General features: G+C 43.6%; 1 protein-coding gene and 1 long non-coding RNA gene across 2 annotated transcripts; one reads left to right on the top strand and one right to left on the bottom strand.

The window, feature by feature from the left end:
- Positions 1-922: 922 nt before the first annotated feature.
- btg1 (BTG anti-proliferation factor 1) lies at positions 923-8287 on the top strand. Its single transcript, XM_088988875.1, has 2 exons — positions 923-1366; positions 4311-8287. Exons 1-2 carry the CDS (start codon positions 1222-1224, stop codon positions 4712-4714), a joined length of 549 nt encoding a protein of 182 aa, XP_088845001.1. The 5' UTR covers positions 923-1221; the 3' UTR covers positions 4715-8287.
- Positions 8288-17135: 8848 nt separating this feature from the next.
- On the bottom strand, positions 17136-22504 carry LOC148881659 (uncharacterized). The gene is made up of 3 exons (XR_016113637.1): positions 21451-22504; positions 20773-20834; positions 17136-19796 (listed from the first exon to the last, which is right to left on the bottom strand). It is a non-coding gene; the product is annotated as an uncharacterized LOC148881659 (long non-coding RNA).
- Between the last annotated feature and the right edge of the window lie 1155 nt (positions 22505-23659).

A 23659-nucleotide genomic window follows, 5' to 3' on the forward strand; every position in this document is an offset into this window, starting at 1 on the left:
CGGGCAGCTCTCTCTTCCTGTTTTTGTCTCGCTTGAATGACCTGCCCTCAAAAAGATGGCCGTGAAGTCCGTGTCAGATTAAAACAGGACACAAAGATCCTGCAGCATGTAAATTTTCTCCTTGCGTTCATAGAAATACTATCGTAATAAGCAGTACTATTGATATAACTATTGATATCGATATAACGAGACTTTACTGTAATTAGTTTTCATTATTTTATTTAGTGTTTCTTTAGTTATTTATTTGTGTATTTATTTATATAATTATTCAGCATTTATTTTACGTATTTTTTTTTATATATTTATTCATTCAGTATCTTTCTTTATTTATTGTTTTTTCTTCTATTTTTATTAATTTATTTGTATACTTTTATTTATTCAATTGTTTATTTATCTATTTATTTATCTGCGAGACGACTTGTCAATAAAGTTAAGAGGTGTGAACTTCTTTTTACGCTTTCTATGACAAAGAGCGATAAAACATCGCAGGCGTCAACGCTATTACGATGCTGACAGTTGGAGTTCGTAACATGATATTTCTATGGGACCCTTTCCCTTCGAACCCAAACAAATGGAGAGCTCAACCAGCATCGGCGGCGCTTTTGGACCGTCTCCAAACTCAACCGTTTCTCCGCAAAACAAAGCCAGTTGGCACGATTCTCCGACGGTTGCGCTAAACCGACGGCCCCTCAACGCAACATCGGCGTCAAGGCTCTGTGGTTATGTTTATTTCCAGAGCAGGGTGACGTATGCGCAACACTCCTCCCTATACGTGGCTCGTCAGACACTGGAGGGGGGGCTGCCATTGGTGAACTGTTGTTGCTGTAGCAGCTTGCCTCTGGGAGGGGAGGCGGGGAGGGAGAGAGAGAGAGAAGGAGAGACGGGGGAGGGCTGTATAAAAAGTATCTACTCCATTAGAAGAGCTTCACTTTGGAAGAAGGCAGTGGAAAGGGCGGACTGGTAGCGCGAGGAAGGACCCCATCTGAAGACCTCCCCCCTTTGCCTGGTATTTACCAACAACAGGCGTCTGTCCAGCGACTTTGTGAGCGGATCTGCGTGAAGAAAACAAAAACAGGTCGCCCGCCGCGAAACGCTGAGCCCTTAAATGAGCAAAGGAGCCGTCGCACTTCGATCTGGGTTCAAAGTGGAGAAAAAGACGCACCGACGAGCGCGCAGTGACCAGAAAAAAGCGCACAAAGGCCGTGGCCGTTGCCTTCCTCAATGCATACCCTTTGCGCCCGGGGAACCATGAAACCAGAGATCAACGCCGCCGTGGGATTTTTGTCGAGATTTCTGCGGGTAAAAGGACATGTAAACGATCGGCAAGTCCAAACGTTCAGCCAGAGTCTACAGGACATTTTGTCGGGTAAGCAAAAAGAAAAGATTTTTCGTGGTGAAGAAATTTTTGATTTTAGGTCCGAAGCTAAAATGGGCTCCGAATTCAGATGGCAGTCGGGCCGTGAGGGAGTCAAAAGAAGCCTTCTTTGTTCTCACTGAGTCTCACTATCAGCGTCACCGACGCACACAGCGACAATTGAAAAAGGGGGCGGGGGTTTGGGTTGCTGGGGGGGGGGGGGTGACCAAATGGTATAATTTTGACGATTTATGTAACACAAACCGAATGTTGTGCTGTCCGAAACCCGTACGGAAAGCTTACTTTGTTAGTGGAGGGGGAGGGAAAAAGTGAGGGAGGCGGTGGAGGACAAGGAAGTGCTCCGAGCGCGACGGCAATACCGAGACGCTGCATAATTACGTAATGCAAAGTAGTTATAATTAAACAATTAATTAATTATGGAGGATTTTTAAATGCGATCGTCACAAACCTAATTTCGCTTCTCCCGCGTAGTCCAAACACGACAAGTTTCCCGAATGATGAATATTTCTTATTGAATGTTTTCTCATTGCACGTGACAAAACGAAGCGAGAACCTAAAAACAAGTTTGTTTTCTTTCGATGACATCATCGCCTACATGTACCGTACAGCCATGTAAACAGAATTAGAGTCATGAGTCCTACTTTAGGGAATTAAGGCCCCCCCCCTCCCATTTCCATTTACCCCCCTCCCTCACTGACGCATGCTGTAAATCTGCCATACATCTGCTTGACTCTACGTATGGAACAACAGATCAGATGATGACCTACATTTAGACCGTAAAGGTACCCCCCCCCCCCCCCCGTCTATTCGGCAGTAAAACAAAATGTACTACTCGGTGTAATGTCACCAATTCAACAAAAAATGACTTTAGAATTGTGGATTTTGTCGTACGAAGCGTCGGTTTAGTCGGTGGGAAAAAAACAGTTGAGAGGGGGTGGCTTGTAGACAGCCAAAAAAGTTTTCAGCAAAATGGATCCCTATCTTGGTGGGGAGGAGGAGGTTGTTTTGGTGGAGCCTATAGCGGGACATTGAAAAGGGGTTGGGGGGGACGCGACGTCATCGGTGAAGGAGGGGGTAGGAGGAGGGGCGTCAAACTGAAAATAGACTCAACGCGTACGGGAATTGACGTTTTTTCGACGTAGAAAACGGTTTATTTTATATGCTGCGCAAAATGGGGCGGTGATGATGTTGTTTTTTTGACATTTGTGAATAATAAAGCGTCTTTTATTAACAATTCTTCGGTTTATGTGACTCGTCTGCATTACAGTTCCCTCCCCATCATGCCCTGGTTTTTAAAAACAGGCTGTGTCCGATCCCAGTTGCTCCTGGGGGGGGGGCAGATGCCTTTTTGTAGCTAGGCCCGACGGTTCAGCCAGTGCTTTTCCATTAGACTGTACAGGCGTGGGGGGGGGGGGGGGTAGGAAGGGGAGCGGAGAGGGGGTAAGGGGGGGTTTATTATCTCTGTTGTTGAATACAGGTGCTCTGCACACTCGCCTTCTTTACTTTGGTTACAATGGTGTCTGTTCAATATGGATGAGCTCGATCCGAGTAGACGGGGATGGGGTGTTTTGTGTCCCCTGGTTAAAAAAATAAAAGTTCCATAACAAAGAATGTGACTCGTTGTCGTGGAGAAAACGGAACGCTGTGGATGACACTTTCATGTAAAAGAGGAAATGAAAGTGAGACGGCACCACCCGTTTAATCTGAATACAAAAATATTAAAAAACAAACAAAAACTTGACAAAAACAGAATCCCGTCCCTTTAAGAGGGGGCGGATCCAAGCCTCCCAGATGGCCCAAGAAGAGACTTGGGACTTTCATGTTTTTGTTCAGCCAGTCATGGGAGACGGTGACACTGACGGCAGCCGGGGAGGGATTGTGCAATTCAATGAGTCTCTTTTTTTTGTCACGTACGCACAGGCCGCTTTTGGACGCCTGTTTTATGGCCGCTTATCAGGACCGCAGCAGGTGGTGCTGCTTTTCTTCGCTTGCGCCCTGACGATAACTGCACTTAGGCAGACTGACAAAAGTCAAGATCCGAGACAAGAGTATCAAGCTCACAAGTACCTCCGATGCACAGTTGTACACAATCAATTACTGTATTTTCTGGAATATAAGGCGCACCTTCAATGAATTTAAAACGTTTTCCATACATAAGGAGCACCGGATGATATGGCGCATGGTCAGCTTTTGAAAAAAATATTGCCTTTTAGAGGCGCCTTATAGTGCAGAAAATACGGTAATGTAAATTTCCCGCATTCTGCGGACCTTAATCCAGCCGTGTTGATCTTTTGCCAACTATTCTTGCGTATGTGGAACTGTCGCGGCTCGGAATTGAAGCGGATTTACGTGGGATAGGAGATGTGAGACAATGTAAGTTTGGCAATGGATGCTACAGCTTCTCAAAGCATCGATTTAGTAACTTTTTACTTTGTGATATGAGTACATGGTGCTACTCCTTCATATGTCGCAGCTTGGAATTGAAGCGGATTTACTGTATGTGGGACAGGAGATGTGAAACAATCTCTTTTCATCAATGGATGCTACAGCTTCACGTTTGATTTCAAAATTTAGCTTGTAGCAGACGTGCACATTCCACCATGATGTCCCTGATCCACTGGTGAAAAGGACACTGTGATCCTCTCCTCTTTTATCTAGAAGTGCTTCATGTAACAAAGAGGGTGCAGAAAGTGCTAAAGATTGAAGATTGTCTGTGTTTGTTATTTAGTTTTTTTTTGTTTTCGACTTCAAGATGGCGCTGTGAGTGGCTGCCTTTACACCAGCTCCTGTATTTTGTTTTTGATGCTATGAAATGTAAATGTCTCCACTGTGAGACAAATAAAGGCTCATTTTATCTAATCTAATCTAATGACAGTCAACCACAACCTGCTAGCTAAATTCAACCTGTATCCTCGTCTCTTTTGTGTCCCGGCAGAACAATACAAGCATCACTGGTTCCCCGACAGACCCTGCAAAGGTTCGGGGTACCGCTGCATTCGTATCAACCACAAGATGGACCCTCTGGTGGGACAGGCGGGCCAACGTATCGGCTTGACCATCCAGCAACTCTACCTTCTGCTGCCCAGTGAGCTCACGCTATGGGTGGACCCCTTTGAGGTGTCCTACCGTATCGGCGAGGACGGATCCATCTGCGTCCTCTACGAGTCGCAACCCATGCCGGCAGTCATGCCCGGAACAGCGGTCAGCGGCTCGCCGTCGGGAAGCAGTGGCTCGGGGAACACCATGGTGGACAGTCACATCAGTTGCAAGGAGGAACTGATGGTGCTGGGCAGAGCCAGTCCCTCCAAAGCCTACAACATGATGACGGTGTCCAGTTAAACGGTGCGCGCACTTTCGACCTACGAGTCGTTCAGGGGGTCAAACCTTGGCCGGTCAAGATGATTTTTTTTGACCGGATCGAGGCAAGCCTTTTTTTAAAAGCTAAGAATATGAAACGAAATAGTGAAAGAGGGAAAAAAAGAAATAGTAATCAAGAGGACGTGCCCTATCATCCAACTAATGGAAACCATTTAGGTTCGATATCTACCCTCCCCTTACCGCCCTACATCATCACCCGTCCCCCCATTATCATCCGTTCTGTTATGTCATTGGATCAGCCGGGTACTCCGTTTTCATGAGAATCCTTATGGAGACACCATCGGACCAGGAACCCCAACCCTCGACTGTAACGGTAAACATGATGATCAGCTTCATCCCTCAAGGGGCTTGTCAGCATTGACTTTGCACTTTTCTGACTTGTGGTTGCGATGGGTACATGCTAAAAACATACCACACGTTAAAAAAAACTAAAACAAAATAATACACCAAATTATGCGGAATGTATTCCTAAAATTATAGCCCTACTGATATTCCAAAGTTGTTTGATTGAGGAGGTAAAGCAGTTCTTATGGAAGCATCAATTTTCCGTATAACTGCCTCCCCTCCCCCATTTGGACCAGAGGGAATATTTACCCGTAAACGACTGAAGCCAACATCCTCAACCCCCCCTGACCCTTACCCCTCTCGGGCTGTTTGTAAGTGCAAAAGTTTTGAGACACCTGTTACCTATGGATACCGGCGTGTCTGCTGCAATCCCATTAGCCATGTTATATGTAGCTTTTTTGGGGGGGCGGGATGTCACCCCACATTGCAATTCCCCCCAGGCCAATTTAAAGAATGTCATTCGAATTCACAATCAAGTTCCTGTGCTAGCGCTCATTTCCATTCACATGATCACCTGTTTCGCCAAATTTCAAAGTGTAGCAAAGACTAGTGGGGTTGGGGGCGAGGGGGCAATTCTATCCAAATCTGTTAGAATTGACATTGAATGCACTTTGACGTGAGATTGTGTGGGATGTATACTTTTTTTTTGTAATCGCCTGCATTCCATCCATTCGAATGTCAACTTTCACACAATTTTCCCCCCTCCCATGGCCTTCCATGTCTTTTATTTTTTTGTTCATACTGTAGCTCTCCGGTTGGTCTAGACGGCTGTCTGTCCAGCGGTGGAGAGGTGACGCGAGACTCTGGATTTCAAAAGCTTTTTTTTTAAACACACTGTATTTGTGAACATTTCAAAGCTTTTTCTTGAAGATGGAGGTTGTTTGTTGGTGGCAGGCGAGAAGCCGTGGTGTTCACGAAGCTAGTGGGGTTTGATTCAGTGATGGGGGCACGGAGCGCTGACTGTCAGATGTTGATTTTTGACTTGAACTTTGAAAGCAACGCTGGGCCTTGTCAGTCTATGACTTTGCCGGTATCAAAAGGAAGTCTTTTTATAAGCTTTTTGGGGGTGGGTTGGAGGCATTTTTGCCTGACCTCTTCTCATGTTTATGAGCCATGAAGCGATTTCCAAGTGAACCGCCGGTGGTCCAGACTGCCCTCACACTCAAATCGCCCGGCAGCTTTGCCTCCCCCGTCCGACTTTGAGTGCCTCAAATGCCACATATCACCCCTCCCTCAAACACACACACCAGCCTCAGACCTCCGTTTCAGCCAAAAGCAACGCCAGCACTGCTAGCATCGCTAGCCTGATAGCACCGCCCTAACCACGCTAGTGCAGGTTGACTTAAATGTGACACATATCACCGTCCATCACCCAACGTTGGAATCGGTAACGGAATCTCGCGACATAGGGGGCGGGGGGGTACTGTTTTGTGATAAAGGAGCAGGGCAAGGCCAGGGCCGGACTCAAGTCCAGGGCAGCTAAAATCTCTCTGGCCTTCCCCCTTGCTTCAAATGTATTCAGCATCCCCCATCCTGATGCTTTTCGACACCCTCTCACAGGGACAGATAAATAAACCAGCACATACACAAACGTAGAAGCGGGTGGTGCGGGTTCAGAAACCCGTTTGAAAGCAGATGAATAATTTGAGGGTACTGCAGCGTTGTTGTGTCATTTTTTTTTTCATTTCACTGGATTGCTCTGCATTGAATTACTGAGTAGCATCGTTGTTTACATGCATATGAAAGGATGTGACGGCTACGCCCGCACTCGATTATGGGGCTGGGGGGTGTATTTGTCACAGCAGGCGTGGTGTTTTTAAGCTCCCTCGCACAACCCCCACCCGTTCATCCGCCACCCTTGCCTGAGAGGATCATGGGTAATTGAGCTCTACCTTTGACGCACTGCACCCTATTTGCCCTACTCAATGCTGAGATGCTCATCAGCACTGTGTGGCATGAAAAAAATGTCCCCAAGAAGAGATTTCTTTACACCCCCTACCCCCCTTTATTCACTAGTCATCGATGAAAAGGTTTCTTCAACCGTCATCTGTACTTCTTTGAAGGGGTCGGACGTATCGCTCCTCATCTGAAGAGCTTTGTCAGCGAACTAAAGTTGTGCTGGTAACTTTGGCCCTATTCATTTTATGCTAGTTGTATTTTACGGTCACACTGGTAGATTTCCCTCCTCTGTGTTTCTTTTTATTTTTTGCATCCGTTGGATTGATTTGAAGATCTAAAATTGGAGAAAAGAACCAAATCCCCTTTGACGCCTTCTCAACCGTTAGCACTACCAACAAAAAAAAAAAATGGCGGACGTCCTCGGTAGGAATTCAATGGCATCCATTCAGCTTTGAGTCGGAAAAAAAGAGGTGAAATAGCACATGAAATGCACTAAACTAAAAAATATTAGTAATTTGTTTGCTTGTGGAGACGCGAGGAGTTATCTCCTGGAATGTATTGCCAAACTCAGGCCTGGGACATTCAACAAAAGACTCTTAGAAAAAAGCTTGTTAAACGTGTTAAGGCGTGACAGAAAGGGAACAGTCAGGTTTTTTGTTGTTGTTTTTTTTTTTGACGTGTGTGTCAAATTGTCACGGACGAGTTGAAATTATTGCCACTTTCGCATCTGACGTGTTTTACATATTGTAGAATGTATTGTAACTGTGCAAGCAATGGTAGAGTGCATAACATTACATATGGGAAGTGCCAATAATTTTTTGAGGGGCCCGGGGGGGTTGTTTTTGCCGTTCCTTCCTGGATACGTTCCGTTTTCCAAGTCATCTTTTAACACGGGTCACAATTTTTTTTGTAAGTCAAGCCATTTTTGAAGAATAAGTGTTGGCAAGGACCAAAGTTGTTTTGGTTTGTTTTTTCTTTCCGCCCCCTGCCAAAAAAATAGTTTCCTCAAGCTGTAATCATAGACGTACGTATTTTCTTTTCCCCTTTTTTCTATTTACGTTAAAAAAAAGACAAAAAAAATCTGATCTTACCCAAGAAGAAAAAAGGTTGTGATTTCATGTCATCGTTATCGTGTTCATTTTTCTTTTCTTGGGTATATCGCGATGAACTGCTGTAAATTTGTACAGTTCATGTAAATTGATTGTGCGGAAGTTGTACAGATTTCTATATTTTGGAAGAAAAAGCTTTTTTTTGTCTCTGTAATAAAAGATTTCCTATCTTGGCATCATATATCGATGTGAGCTGTCATTATTATCGGACTATTTTTGGGCACACTTTAAAGTGGGCGGTGGGGCGACTGCAGTCCAAATTGGGTAAGTGACATGGCCGCCATTTTGGAAATGGGACGTTGGAGCTAAGATGGCGTCACCATCCCTTTTGTCTGAATAGTCAGGATAAATTTGGCTCTCTACATATCTTGTTTTGACTGCCACATCATCAGGTGAAAAAAACATGAAGACTGTCCTCAACGGGTGTGAGGTTGTTTTACGACGCACACATGTACAGTAGCAAATATGTTTTGACACATGCCTGTGCAAGCATGCGACCATTAACACGAGACGTTTAGCTTGTACTTGAAACGAGGTCAGATAGAGCGCCGCTAGGGGTGCTTTGTCAATATGAAACGCATACAATTCGAAAATGTTTTGTTGACTGAGTTTTTGGTCTTGTTTGGATCGTTCCTATCTAGTCTCATGAGGTCAGATGCTAATATTTGTGTTTATAGCTGCTATTTATTCATTTTGCCTATTGGCTAATCTTATCGCTAATTATAATCGCTAACATCACAAGGTGGGTAGAATTTACAGTTCACTGTACTTTTTATTTTATTTTTCCCTGCATGTACTAAACATCCAGACTGTAGCTATTCGCTATTTTCGGACCGGTGATATAACGCCACCATGACTCCTGTCTCTCTTGCTAGCAACTGCTAGCATGTTCGCCTCTTTGGACAAGATTCCATTGCGTACCATGTAGCATGAATCCACGTGACCACTTCTTTATGCCGCTGTTTGAGCTGTGAGCGTTTGCGGGTATGATGTTACTTCCCAAATTTCCTCAGTCTCGCTTTTACTTTTGTCGACCGAGCAAAGCGCTAATGATAAGGGGCGGCGTGAACCGCCTCAAAATCCGTTTCTCCCCACATATGGTCTGCAAGTTGGCGGTCAGACACGCCGGCAACATATTCTTGCGGCCAGCCTCTCCCAATCAAGAAACTCAAGTACTCGCGGAGCCAAACAGACGCCTAAATATAACCCTGGCCTTGAGGTTCAGCGAGAGGCCCTTAAGTGCGTGTAGGGGCCCAGTGTGGATTGATTTCATTTCAAAAGAACTTCCCGATCAATCAAACTTTGGGGCACGGCTGAATTGTGTATTTGGAAAGAAGATGGATGCATATAAGAGCGCCCAGAGGAAGTAGAGGGAAGCGAACGTGTCACATAAAAGGGAAAGTTGATAAAAAGAAGTACGATCGCTGACTGGAAGACATACTGAGTACATCTGTGGGAGCGCAAACACATACACGGTGTCAAACACTATCAAAACACCCGCAGTTGAGATGGAACAGTCTGCTGTAGACACACGTTAGTGAAAACGGGTCGAGAACACAGTGTGCCGCTGCAAAACGGGTACATTCGCCCGCTAAGGCGTGCTAACGGGCATGTACGAGTGAGAGTACGCTGGGCCACTTATGAGCTCGGAGTACAAAAGAGGTTTTAATGGAATTTATCCATGAATGTCAACTTCTTGTTTTGCCCACGGGGGGAGAATCAGGCTGAGTACCAGATAACGGAACGGCCTACATAAAACGGTGGCTTAATGACTAACCGAGGCAAACTTGTTTCCCGATGGTGCTAATACAGTAAAGTCTCGTTATATCGATATTCAAGGGAGTCCGGAAAAATATCGATATAACCGGGACTATCGATATATCCGACCCTGTTTGCATGTAATTTTCTCCGTGCGTGCATAGAAATAGTATCGATATAACCGGGACTATCGATATATCCGATATCGATATAACGAGACTTTACTGTATATGACTGACTAATTACACGTCGGATCGCTTCACAGTCAAAGACAAACAAACGCAAGGGGGCGGTTGAGGAAAAAAATGTAGTGACGTACCGGTGAGAGGTAGCAAATAACCAACGATGATGTCAGGTCCACACAACATCACGCATTTAGCGATGAAAAGGTTTCTTCTGCCGTCATCTGTACTTCTTTGAAGGTGTCGGAAGTCCACTCCTCAACCGACGAGCTTCGTCAGCGAACTTGCGAAGTTGTGCTGGTAGCTATATATATATATATATATATATATATATAGCTGATTTTTTTTGAAAAACAGCAAAACCCTACACTAAATTGCCATGGTGGTTGAGGTTTAATTTGGATCGTGCTTAAACAGACTTCTTAGTCATTTTTATCGATAGACCACTCCTGTATGACTGAGAGCCGACACAAACGTATCACGCATTGAGGTTCGTCTGCATTACGGATACAAATTTGGACAGTTGCGGGAGGTCATGACACTAGCATTAGCCACCGCCGTTTTTCACATCGCTAACCGGCCACGCAAAGCCGCGAGAAATGTAACGTCCACAACGTTGGTGTCACAAATGTGCCATCTCCTATGATTCGGACAATGAGAGTCAGTCAGCTAACTTTGCAGCTGTCGGTGGTTGGGGAGGGGGGGTAAGTGGGTATAGGCAGGGGGATATTTGTACCACAACACCTCCACCCACTTTTGGCGGCGATCGGAGTGGGTTGCACCCATGCCTCGCATTCCTGCTTGCCGCTATATTGGCCTACTTGTGTCAAAAGGGGTTGGGGGGGTGAAAACGCACATAAAACAGACAAAGGAGGTAGTGGGGGCGAGAAAATTACGACTCGTACGCACGTATCGTGCCGGAGACAAATGTTTTCTGTACGTGCCTGTACTCACGGACGGCGACGAAACAAATAGTTCGACACTCCCCCCAGACACTATTTGCCTCTTAACGGCTAGCCCCCACAAGTGTTTCTGTGAGAAGCCAGTTGAAGCGCTGACCTCTCTAAAAGCCCCAAGAACCTCTCAGTGGGACGCAAAGGCGACTCAGGGAGGGTTCAGGGAATGTCGCATCGCCGCGACTCTTCGCTCGGCTGTGAAAACTCATGCGCGTATGCTGTTTACTTACTCCGCCGTCCGTGGCATATTTCTAGTTATTATCCGAGGGTGTGGCCGCCACAGGGGCGAGTTATAAAAGCTGCGGCACACTGACGCGAAAAAAAAATGGCTTCGGAATTATAAACTCACGGCTTTGTCGGCAAATGTCAAACGTGAGCCGGCGTGACCCGAGGTCGGGTCAACGAGGTCAAGAAAATCCAATATTGAATGCTACACATACTTAAGTCATTCACTGCAATTCCCGAATTCATTCGGGAATTGAAATATGAGATTGTCTCACATCTCCTGCATGACGTAAATCCGCATCAATTCCAAGCTGTGACACATATTCCACAAGAGGGCAACATTTCTCTTTTTTCATGTTAGCACTTTGATCCAGCTTCACCTGTTGTTAAAACGCTACATAAGTCTATATATATGTATTGTATTATATTTTGTACAGATGCCCTCATTTCAAGCTCAGATAACGCCAGACTCATATAACTTAGGAATTAACCCTTTTTTCTGATGAAAGAAGACAATTTAAAATTTCTAACGCTGAATTGAGTGTTTATGAAGTCCTAAAACTCAATATTCAGTGGGTCTTGCAAGTGAAAATGACAAAAACCCTGGCACTGGAGTGGACACTGTTTTGCACATGTCCGCAGTGAATGAGTTAAATCGCCACATTTTAAAACATTGACGACTGTAATTTGTTTCATAACTAAAATAATATCACGCTAATTATGCTAGCATCCGAAACAAGTCTGTGAGGACAAAGCCACCGGTTGCCCATGGCGGAAACTTCCCGGTCGTCTGCGTGCATGGGGGGGTGGGAGTCACCGACCGTGCTACAATAAAGGGTGTGAGCTCACTTGAGGTGGGGGAGTTGAATGGGGGTGGTAAAGAGGAGATAAAGCCAGACAGATGGAGCAGACAATGAGGCATAGAAACCCAAACTGCATATCAACAATGCTCAATAGCCTCGCTCATCCCCCTCCGTGTGCCAAACTTTCTTTCCATTCTCATTCCTGTGCCAACTTGGGAGTCAAACTATGCCTGTCATCGCATTTATGTTCCTTAATAACAACTAATAAAATGCTTCTTCTTTGGTGCCATCTTCTTAAGCTAACTGTCCCGAAAGCCCACAAAGCACCACATTTTCAATTTCCGGCTGAATAAGATCGGAATAAAATGTCCTCGTCCTACGTCTGACTGCGGTAAAAAATATCCCAGGACAAAAACAACAACAAAACAAAGTGCCACTGTGACTGACACCTAATAAGCAATAAAACCGCATGCATGTGTGAATGCAGAGGTGTGTCCAGGGAAATGACCTCGTCAAAGCCAAGCGTGGCCCTTTTAGGGCAACTTTTAGAGGAGACAGGAAACTAGTCAGATAAGGGGTGTTGTTCACACACACCCAAGCGCACTTTCACAATGATACGCAGTGAGTCCACAACATTACGGACCGGGATTTCGACATGCCGTATGATGTTGTGAGACGAGACGACTTTTATTTCCCTTTTTTTGGTGTATCGTCCTCTGTCATATTTCCACAGTGAGCTGATTTCATCAGGAGTAACAAACCGGAGTTATGAATCACAATTGAGTCACACAGCCTGCCCAGGTCATTTGGTTAATTACATACCATTACAAACAGGCATAAGCGGCGTACGATCTGCACGTAGATTTTCTCGAAATCACCTGGAGTGAGGCGGCATCTTAGACACTTTTGTCCACTTTTCCGTTTAGCCTAAAATAGCTCGGTAAATAACTCAAAGCTATATTGTGATGACGGACAGAGGTTCGGGTGGCAACCTAAAATGTAAAATGTGACGCAACATCTGTGGGATGTATGAGGTTGTGTAACTAGCCGCTCTAACCAACTGTTTCGGTGATATCAAAGTACTTGTATTGGAAAGTCTGGGTGCTGAAATAATTAAAATGATTGCATGGTGCATTCTCGAGCAAATTCTTTGGCCACACCCACAAACAGTTTGTTGACACAGCAAAGCTTTTCAAGTATTGTGGGCCACTGTCAAAGATTTTGATGACCCTTATCAGGGCGGTAGGGTGCTAAAAAAACAAACCATGTAAGGGCTTAAGCCTGTGCAAGGGAATGGTTGCATCACCTTGCCGAATGGGAACATGACTTACTATATTTACCATCCCTAATGGGCAACAGATTAGATATCTCCTCCTGTGGACGTTCGCTGATGGATTGGTTGTATTGGCGGCACGGCTTACAAAATAGAGGATCATTTTCGGCCACCGGCCTCAAACGCATTTTGCCAATTTAAATTCGAAGCTGCTTCACCAATGGCTGAATTCAAGACGGGATAGAAAGAAGCGATACAAAAGACTAAAAAGGAACACCTGCCGCCCACCCTAAACTCACTCCCACCCCCGATGTGAAGAAATGACGTTGGTCACCATAGATACCCCAGAAGAAGTTCCCCGAAAGGGCCCTCGCTAGCCTTCAAGTAGCCAAGTCCTCGTCCTTGTGCGTCACCACCGGCACTGAGACACACACTTGTTTGCCTCGTGGTTTACTAAGCGCCCCTTTCTTTGTGCGTTCGATGCAGAGAATGGGGGATGGAGGGTAGAAAAGTGGGGAGTCAGAAGCCCACAGTTTGGACTGTAAAAAATGGACACCAAGGTCAAAAATGTGAAATAGCCTTGCAATGGATGACTGAAACAATATATGTGGATAGCTTGTAGCTAGCATCTTAATTAGCATCTTCGTCACGTGCGTCATTTGATCCTAATGGGGTGGATGACGGACGAGCGACACGTGCACGGATGATTTCCTGTTCCCCCCCACCCAATTACTAGAATTAGCGCACACCAATGCGGTTGCCACGCTGTCACTCTCCCCAATGTGGCCTTTCATGCAAATTCATTATTTTGCATCCGACTGAGAAAGAATCGCGATGCAAAAAATGCCAGAAGCACAAAAGTAATGACGTAATCCCCGATCAGAAAACAACACACAGTCACCCAGAAGGTCAATTTCGACATGTTGCATCATCTGACGATTCTTCGCTTGGCAATTTGATAATCAAAGGGCATCCGGAAAAAAACCCCGTTTGACATCATATGATAAAAAACATTACGTCTATGGCACGGCACGATTTTGTCCCCGCCGCCTTCGCCCCGAAGTGGTAGACGACTGATTATGGCATTATTCACGCTCGTGTAGCGGCCTCTGTCTCAATCTGTATGGTAAGATGAGCAATTGTTATGGCGTAAAAGCAAAAAAAAAAAAAAAACAATCCACGTCCCACTTGGCTCTTTTGTCACGAACGCAAGGCCGCAAATTTGGTAAACAGACGCTCCCCAATTTACAAACGAGATACGTTCCGAGGGGTTGTTTGTAAGGTGAATTTGTTCGTAAGTTGCTCCAGGGCTATATTTTGTATGGAATGTATGTTTAAGGTTTATCAAAGTAAGTTTAAGGCTTGTATGAGTAACCTGTATTGGTTTGTACTGAAAAATAAACATTTAATAAAATATATGCTCGATAAAGATATGTACATGTACAACTGGAGAGAATACTACAAAATGTTCATAGGTACCGTTGTTCATAACTTGGGGGAGTGTCTGTATTCTCATCATCAATTGTGTTCGCAGTGAAGGGACATCGGGGTGGACAAAGCGAGGGGGCTGGTTTTGTTATTATCCAGTATCCGTATCTACTAATGACTGTCTGATCCCAGACTTCCCCGCATCATTATAATCCTGACACACTTTTGTCCACGGCTCCTTTGTGTGCGTCGGATCTGCCGAGTGCTTTGGGGCTTTAATGGCGTTAACATTGTTGGCGTTGATGAGTTTGGTATCGTTAATGAGCGCCATGACTGCTTAATCCACCTTGCCGGGCCTTGCCGGTCTACTTTGTGGGGTTAAAAAAAATTGATCCCGTCGGAAAGAAATCAATGAAATTGAGTGCTTCTCTACACGTCTTTTCATGAACGCATCTCTTTAAATGACTGGAATTATTGTTGTCGCTCAAAAGAGTTCTCTGGAATCTTTTTAAATGACCAAATGCTTGAAATGAAACAATCCTGATTCATGGAAGTCAACCGGGAACGTTCATCTCCTCTGATCATCTTCTTAATCAGGGGGGTTATAGAAATGGAACTCACAGAGGGTCCACACCCAATGCACGTGTTTGGGTGTCCGTTAAGGGTGGAAACCAGGGACGTTTGAAGGTCACTGCTCTTCAAAGACAGGCCTGCAGCGGGTGATGGGGAGGCCTAGCTAGAAATGAAACGAGGCGGACAATGGACTTGGGCTCTGGGGGTTCGTGATGAGACAGATGGACGCGTTACGCTCACTACCACAATATCCCAAGAGTTCAAAAAAAGCTAGCCGGGCTCTTTCCCCGCATTCGTAAAAGACAATCCGGTATTAAGCCCCGCTGTGCTCACACCTCCGACGCGCTGCTGTCTGGACTTCATTCCAAAAGTCTCGACTCATCGTGTTTTTAATCCTTTAATCTGGGAAGGAAAGAAATTTCTAGATTTATACGTCAGCCGTGAATAACCAAGCGAGAGAGAGAGACACTCGCGCAGACAGCTCCATCGGTATACGACCCTTTATGAAGACGCATCGCTTTATGCGTTGGCCTTAAAAGTGTCACACCCCCTATAATATGCACCGGAGAACCGAATCAATCAATCTGCCTCCGAAACGTGATGTCAAATGAAAATGGATCCGACCCCAAGGTCTATAATCCCACTACTGTTCCTATGCGCCCTTGACTCCGGGCGATTGACTAAAATCACGTTCAACGGGCCAGAGTGTGTTAAATTGAGCCCTGCGACGTTGGGAAACCTAATTGGACGGAAAAGATAAATGTGAAAATGTTTGCGGAATGCAAATTGCTGTTGGCCACGGATCGAGTGGGTCAGGTGTCAATAAACCTCAGTAGTACAGCGTACAGGCTAAATTGTTACTATGAGTCGCCCCCCCTTCCCCCCCCTGTACAATGTTTTCAGTCTATGCCATTACGTCGGCCATGGGGGACTACAGACTCAGCATTACCACTAATGCATATCTGTCTTCAGCAAACCCATGAACCCTCCAACCCCGGTGGAGGCGCACAAACACGGCAAGAAATGAGGTCAGAGTGGCGTGAATGCCTCTGCTTGCACTTTACATGGCAATGAAGTGTGTCTGCATTTGCAAGCTTCATATGTGTGCGTGAGGTTACTGTCAGGGCATGGGCGGGCATTTTCGTGCATTATCCGATTGTCTGTTGGAAGGCGAGTTGTTGACAAAAAGGAACAGACCCCCTGCAGACTGTAACCACTGCACCAGACAATCACACGCAGACACACTGAAGTCTCTGATATATACATATATAGAAAGAGAGAGAGAGAGAGATGGCACTATTATCAGAAAGAAAGGAAGTTTTGTCTTGTTCAAACTGGATTTCCTAATTAAGGGTCTGGTTGACGGTGGAGGGGAAAAATGGCCTCCCAGTGTTTCTATGGTGACCCTCACCTTGAGGCAATGTTCCACCGAACTCCAACTGCATCAATTGTTCAACGACGTGACGCAGTGTTGATCTGGCGCACCATTATTGTCCCATTTATGAAGCAATTTTCCGGGAAGGGAAGACAAAAGGACGGACTGGTTTTTACTGCCGGGCAGACTTCACAGCTGCACAAGAACAAACAGCAGCAGTCTGTGATGTCACGTACAAAAGTTCGATTAAATAATCCGAAGCTTTGACGGGTTATTTGAGTCAATGGCGTTTGGAATGAAAACGCCGTGTTTCCACAACGCGGTCCATAAATGCGAACTGAACAAGGTTCTGTCGCCATAGTAGCTCGCTTGGCTGAAGGTCAAAGCTATGAACCGGCCAGCTCTTCGGTGGAGGAGGCTAGAGAGGTGCAAATCCCAACCGCTCCCTGTCAAATTGGATTGGATTCACCTTTATTAGTCTAGCAGTGGAGAAATTTACATTTCACAGAAGCAAAGTGATGAAAGTAAAAGAAAAGGAAATAAATAAGTAGAAAAGCTAAATACAAAAAAAATCAACAAAAATGTGACACAATAAAAAAGACACAGACAGTCATTGCATCTTGGGAACTTTTCTGCACCGTCTTTGTTGCATGAAAAAGTTCTAGATGAAAGAGGAGAGGATCAAAGCGTCCTTTTCACCAGTGGATCAGGTACGTCATGGTGGAACGTTCAGTTCTACTACAAGCTAAATGTTGAAAGCAAATACGAAGCTGTAGCATCCGTTGACGAAAAGAGATCTCCTGTCCCACATAGTGTAAATCCGCTTCAATTCCAAGGCACGACAGTTCCACATAGGCATCTGCGCTCTCATCTTCTCTTCGTGGGCTCCTCAAGTCAGGACTTTTGAATGATATTGATGAGCGAAAGGCAGCCGACGAGTCTTACAAGTTCCACATACAATGATAAAAGCCTCTCGGGATACATTGCGGTTGAAAAAAAGAATAATAATAAGTAAATAAATTCAGCGGATGGTTACATTTACATTTACCGGGTACATTCTGCATATTTTATAAATGTCACGATGTTGGGAGGCAAACGTCTTGCGATCCATCGTTAAAGCAGATGGTGATGAACGTTATGAGAATCTGGCGACAAACCAACAGCGGGCGGCGAGTATGTTCGTGCCATCGGGCATATTGCAAGATGTTGAAGGGAAAAAAAGCCCTTCTATCGTGTTTTGTCTATTATGTGTTTGTTTTTTTGTTATTATAATAAAGAACAAGGCAAGAAGATACAGTCCAGTCCAGTCCAGTCCTAACCCTAACCCTCGAGGTTTAAATCTCTGCATAAGTATCACAAAGGGCCAATTATTTCCAAGCCCTCAAGATCCAAGAATGTACTTTTTGAGATTACAAGAGCCACTCTGACAAAAATCGGCAAAGGTTAACCGAGAAACAAACGTTGTCGGTTATGAAATAGTGGCACGGCAACGGACGCGTTACGCAAACAAGACGCGCTCATGTTTTGTCAAAGAAGGCACCGGCGGCCTCAATTATTCCCCCTGCGGAATGAGTGAATGAATGAATGAATACATAAAGAAGAAGGGATAAAAGAGGTATTATTCATGCTCTTTTATATTTCGTTGGGGGAGTTTTTCCCAAAGTTTGCCCACCCTGGGAGAAGGCAGATGGCCTCACTGCACATGATGCATCTTGGCCATCGGGGAGAAGGATCTCAAAAATAAAATGAATCATATGCTTTCAATTTGCCACACAAAAAAAATATATATTTATAATAAAATAAAAATCATAATTTGTGTATGCTATGAAACCTGACATTTGGTTTGAGCGTTTCAGAATTATGTTTATTTTTATGAACTTCACTGAAATTCGATTGAAACAGAGATTAAAATCAAATTGCCCAGGACCATTTTGTCATGTCTTTTCCATGTATGATTGTCAAAGAACCACCTGTTATCTTGGCGTGTATTTGACAAAAATAATGAAAAATAAATTTAAAATGTTGATATACAGGCATTATATATTGTCAGCGGTTGCTAAGGAACATTATTCTCTGCTTACATGCCGTGTTATTAAAGTAAAATATAATGCTTCAGTCCCTTGTGGGAATGAGCGAGCCTCGTGTGTGATTAAAGAGACCTTTAGATGACGGAGGACAAAAAAGGGGGGTGGGAGGCTCTGCTCAGCAATATTATCTATTCTCCTGAGTACCTCTCATATTTGCATTTTGCTCCGATGGGGCTGACGTAACCTAAAACCTTATTTTCTAAAGTCCTTGCTCGCTTCTGTTACCGGATGGGGGCGAGTTATGAAACAAATGTGTCAAATAGATTTTTAATGACTTCAAAAGTGCTATTCGAATCGGCCCACCAATTGTTTACTAGCCATGGCTTTTTATTTTGCATATGCAAATAGCTCTCTCTCCTCTAAGCGGGAGTTATTTTCTATGGTGAATTAGTCACCAAGCAACCAGAGATCGCAGTTTAGCCTGATAAAAATCGAAGCGATTACATGACGAGTGTTGACTTTCAAGGCGATCGTCACATTTTAGATCGCGGTGTTTGTTTTGCATAGTTTGGATGGGGAAAACGATGACATCACCAAGTAGGATTGTGTAAAGTTGAGACATTTTATCTGCTGTGTAAAGAAAAGACCACTCAAATCCCCACATCAAAACCCATTGTTTTAAATTGCATTCACAGTTTAATTTAATCAGCTCTTTTATTATTTATCATTTTATTTAGGGTTTTATATTTCTGGTGTTTATTGTTCTTTTAATTGTAAAGTGTCCTTGAGTGCTTTGAAAGGAAATTAAATGTATTATTATCATCATTATTATTATTATTATTATTATTATTATTATTACTATTATTACTATCATTGTGATTATTATTATTATTATTATTATTATTATTATTATTATTATTGTTGTTGTTGTTATAAAATCCAGATTTTTTTTCCTTCATATTTTATTTTGTTTTTTTTATGTGTGCTAGACTTACTTACCAGCTGTAGTCCTTCCTTTCCTTTCGGAGCCATGCTGATTGACCTCCATGAGTCAGATGACCGTTGGGAATGTCCTCGAGCGCCGTCACCTCTGGAAAAAGAACAGCAGATGTTAGCATTAGAGCACGTTTTAGCAAATACTGGATGAAAAAAAGGGAGATCACGAGGCTAAAAGACTTGTGATGGGGCACTTCACAAAAAAAGTCACACAACTCATCTGTTCAGATCGCCTTTATTCGAAACCACAATTGTGAAATCATAAACGACAAAAAAAAAAAGGTCAGAGCTGCCATGGCAACGTCTTGAAGGCTCACCGTTTTGTTTTGATCCGAGGCAGAATAATCCGGGAATGACATCTGTAATCAATGTTGTCAGGGAAACAGAAATTGGGATTCATTTTGTACACCCCCCCCCACACTGAAATCTGTTTAATCCTGTCTGATTTTCATAATGCAAAAAATTAAAAAGGTGGGGAGGGTGGAACACACATTATAATCCAGGAATGGACTCTGGATTAAACTCAGATAGTCTGGGCAATGCAGTGAGAGTACGATAAAACTGAGTTCTCAGATGCAGCTATGTGTCCATGGGCCTGTTTTCACCTTTTTGTGCAGTCCACATGAGTCCAAGTCACACCTCAACAAAGTCCCTTCATGACGGTTAGAAGTCAGCGTATTGGACGCCTTACATGCAAATATTGCACGAAGGAACATTTTAATGGTTTTAATATTTACAGCAGTGGGAAGTGTCAATATTGAGCAAGCAATTAATTTCTTGTAGACTTAAACTCGGACTCATTTGGTCTATGAAACCTGCATTGGTGCCAGGTTGCCATGTACCTCGTGTGCGAGGAAGATGTGTCATCATTATCGTCATCATCACCGTTATAGTGATTACTGCTGAATTTCTTTTCCACCGACTCTGTTCCTGGAACCACTTTGATATTTTTTTTCACTTATACAACAAAAGAATTGAGCAAACATGGGGCTTTTGTTAGATTTACATTTATATTAGGTTCAGAGTCTAAAGGGTTGATGCGTTATTATTATTATTAGGAAAAAATTCACCTCTCTTTTCAGGTTGCTTTTATCTCGGTTTCATAAGAAGCTGTTACTGCAGCACCAAGTCACTGTGGGGAAAATACAGGATCAATTAGTGAATCAATCAACACTCCACATGTACACAATACATTTTTTTTTTGCCAAAGTGAGTGGATTTTCTGCAAGCTTTCTTGTCCCTGCCTCCCAGGCGACCGAGCACGTGCGTCACGGTCCCACAGTAAAAACAAACAGCCTTTATCCCCCCTTAGATGAGACGAAATCCCACGAAAACCCACTACAGGCTGTTGCAAGTCTCGGCATGCCAAATCGAAAAGCCTGTGACAAATAAAGCCATGGGGTAGTCACTCCAAATGGCCCAAAGTAATGTGTTCATAAGGCTTTTGCCTTTATTTAATATGACCATTCACGGGTATATGCTTTTTTTTTTTGTATTTTGCTTTTGTAAACATGTCACACATTACAGCTATGCTTATCAATTTTAACGAAAACGAGAGGGGAATTATTTGGTTAAAAGTGAATTTTCTCACGTTAGGGCACTTGTTTGTAAACATGGTCTGCCATATCTATCGACAGATAACTTTATATGTGCTCAGCAAAATAGTTTGGAATGCTTACATTCACACTTCTAAAGACAAAAAAAACATACTACTTGTACTACTTGCAACCTTTTAAATCTCATTTTACCAAAACTTTCCCGACGGTGTCGAAAGTTGTTTTTTTTCCCCTCATCCGTTGTGGTTTTTGTCAGACGTTCACTTCCGCATCGCGCCTATTGGTCAGAGGTGACAGAGAACCAATCAGAGGCCAGTTGCCAGGCAGTCTGCGCCGTTTCGGGAACGCCCTCACGCTCATAAACACGCACACACAGCTGTCCCATTGAAAAGCAGCGGGGTGTCAACACAAAGCGTCGTCGAAGACAAACACTTTGAAGACGCGTTTTGTTTTTGAAAAAGACATGTCGGTTCTGTACTTGTACTGTTTTTTTTAAACAAACTACATTGTTTCTCTAACTGCATACTGTATTTGTAATTGTTTATAAGGCACACTTCCGGGTTAATAGGGCTCACTTCCGGGTTTAAAAGTCTATAAAGTGGTGGGCAAGTCGGACTATCACGGTGAAAACAAACGTTTGTTGTATCTTCTGCTGCAATTGTTTTTGGAAAAAGAATACAGTATTGCATATTAAATGGGGATTTGCCTTAATGTTCAATAGTGCATATAAATTCAATGACCTAAATCAGCAGGTCAAGCTTTGTTTGCCCATCTGCTCTGGCAACAATTCAAGTCTTATCCTATCCCTGGATTGGGGCGGGGATGCCATAAAAGAAAATGTAAAGTACTCGCAACTCCATAACTTCCCAACATCCTTCATTTTCTGGCTTGGAGCCCATGTGCCATTTCCACAAATTGTGCCTGTTTGGCCAATTTCTGTTGTTTGGATCAGCCTGATCCATGGCCGGATGTCATGTAATCGGGGCACAATGACCCACCGCGTTTGCAAGGCCATGATGTGTGATCCAGAGAAAGAACTGTAAACAAACGGCCCTGAAAAGCTTTCCTCACCTCCCGCCCCAAAAAGTAATACTTTGTGAGCTTTCTTGGCCTCACTGTATTCCCACATGCGTGTCTAACACGAAAACACTAGTTTAATTTGGTTGGAAGGTATTCTGGGTAGGGTTATGACAACATGGTGAGTCGCCATTGCCTCAGCAGGACTACAAGTGGAATAATATTTAGATTTGCAGGCACGGTAAAGGCGGCATCCGCTGGTTCCTTGCACAAAAACACAATTTTCTTCTCAAGAAAAGGATACGCCCCAAATAAAACCGTGATTGACTAAAACACTTGCCTGTGCTAGTCGCAGTTTATTAGTCTTTGAGAATGGTTATTTTTACTTTACGTTCATGGGAGATTTGTTGAAATAAATACAAAAAAATGGAAATAAATTGTTGCAAATTGTGTATGACATATCTCAATAGGCACCTCCAACCCTCTATTTTTTATTATTATTTTTTTAAGGTCTATATTTGTCACTATAAGCGTTCCTGAAATCGAGATGACATGTCATAACACGCTAAAAACTGATCTTTTGTTCATTCGGAATGTAGACTAGCAACCAAAAAAAAACATTGCGTACACTCATGCCCATGAGTAGGCAACATATAAAATCAATCACAGTCTGCGACCTTTGCCCTTCACCCTTGTTCTCCTCGCCGGTGACGCTTCACTCAGTAGACAAGCAGATGGGCAGGAGGGAGGGGCTACACTAGGCGAGTCTAAGCCATGCTAGGAGCGGTCGCTAACACTAAACAACAAATTTGTCCAACTGTTTTTTTTAAATCAGAAAAGACAAGTACAAATTTCTCGATTTATGTTGCACTATTGTTCTCCAGCCTATGAAATATAGAAATATATTCAGTAAATATTTGTGAATTAATGGGGTTAGATTCCACAACAGGTGGATTTTTTCCCCTCAAAGGTCATAGTTATAAATTGCTACTCGTAAAATTCATATTGCGCAACCTTTATAACCTTAGTTGCTCGCCCAAAAATATATAGTAAAGACATGTTTGAAATAATCATAAAAAAATATGGGGGGTACATTAACCCGGATTAAAGCTTGCAACAGGCTAGTATCATTATATATCGTCTTTCCCACTTTGCACTAATTGTACAAATATTACTGAAGCGCAAATAAGGCTTCTTGATCCCACTTTTCACATTTTACTGCCGCCTTGCCCTGACCTTGTGTGGTAACAAATGTATCAACCACATCTCAGGCGATGACCTCATTCACAATGAAGATGTCACTTCACTGGAATTGAATGATCAATGGTGAACTAGTCAAAGAAATTGCAACATTTGAGCTTGCATACACAAATAAAAGTCGCCT

The sequence above is a fragment of the Hippocampus bargibanti genome, linkage group LG22, assembly GCF_051943395.1.
Source record: "Hippocampus bargibanti isolate YZ-2025 linkage group LG22, ASM5194339v1, whole genome shotgun sequence".
Classification (NCBI taxonomy): domain Eukaryota; kingdom Metazoa; phylum Chordata; class Actinopteri; order Syngnathiformes; family Syngnathidae; genus Hippocampus; species Hippocampus bargibanti.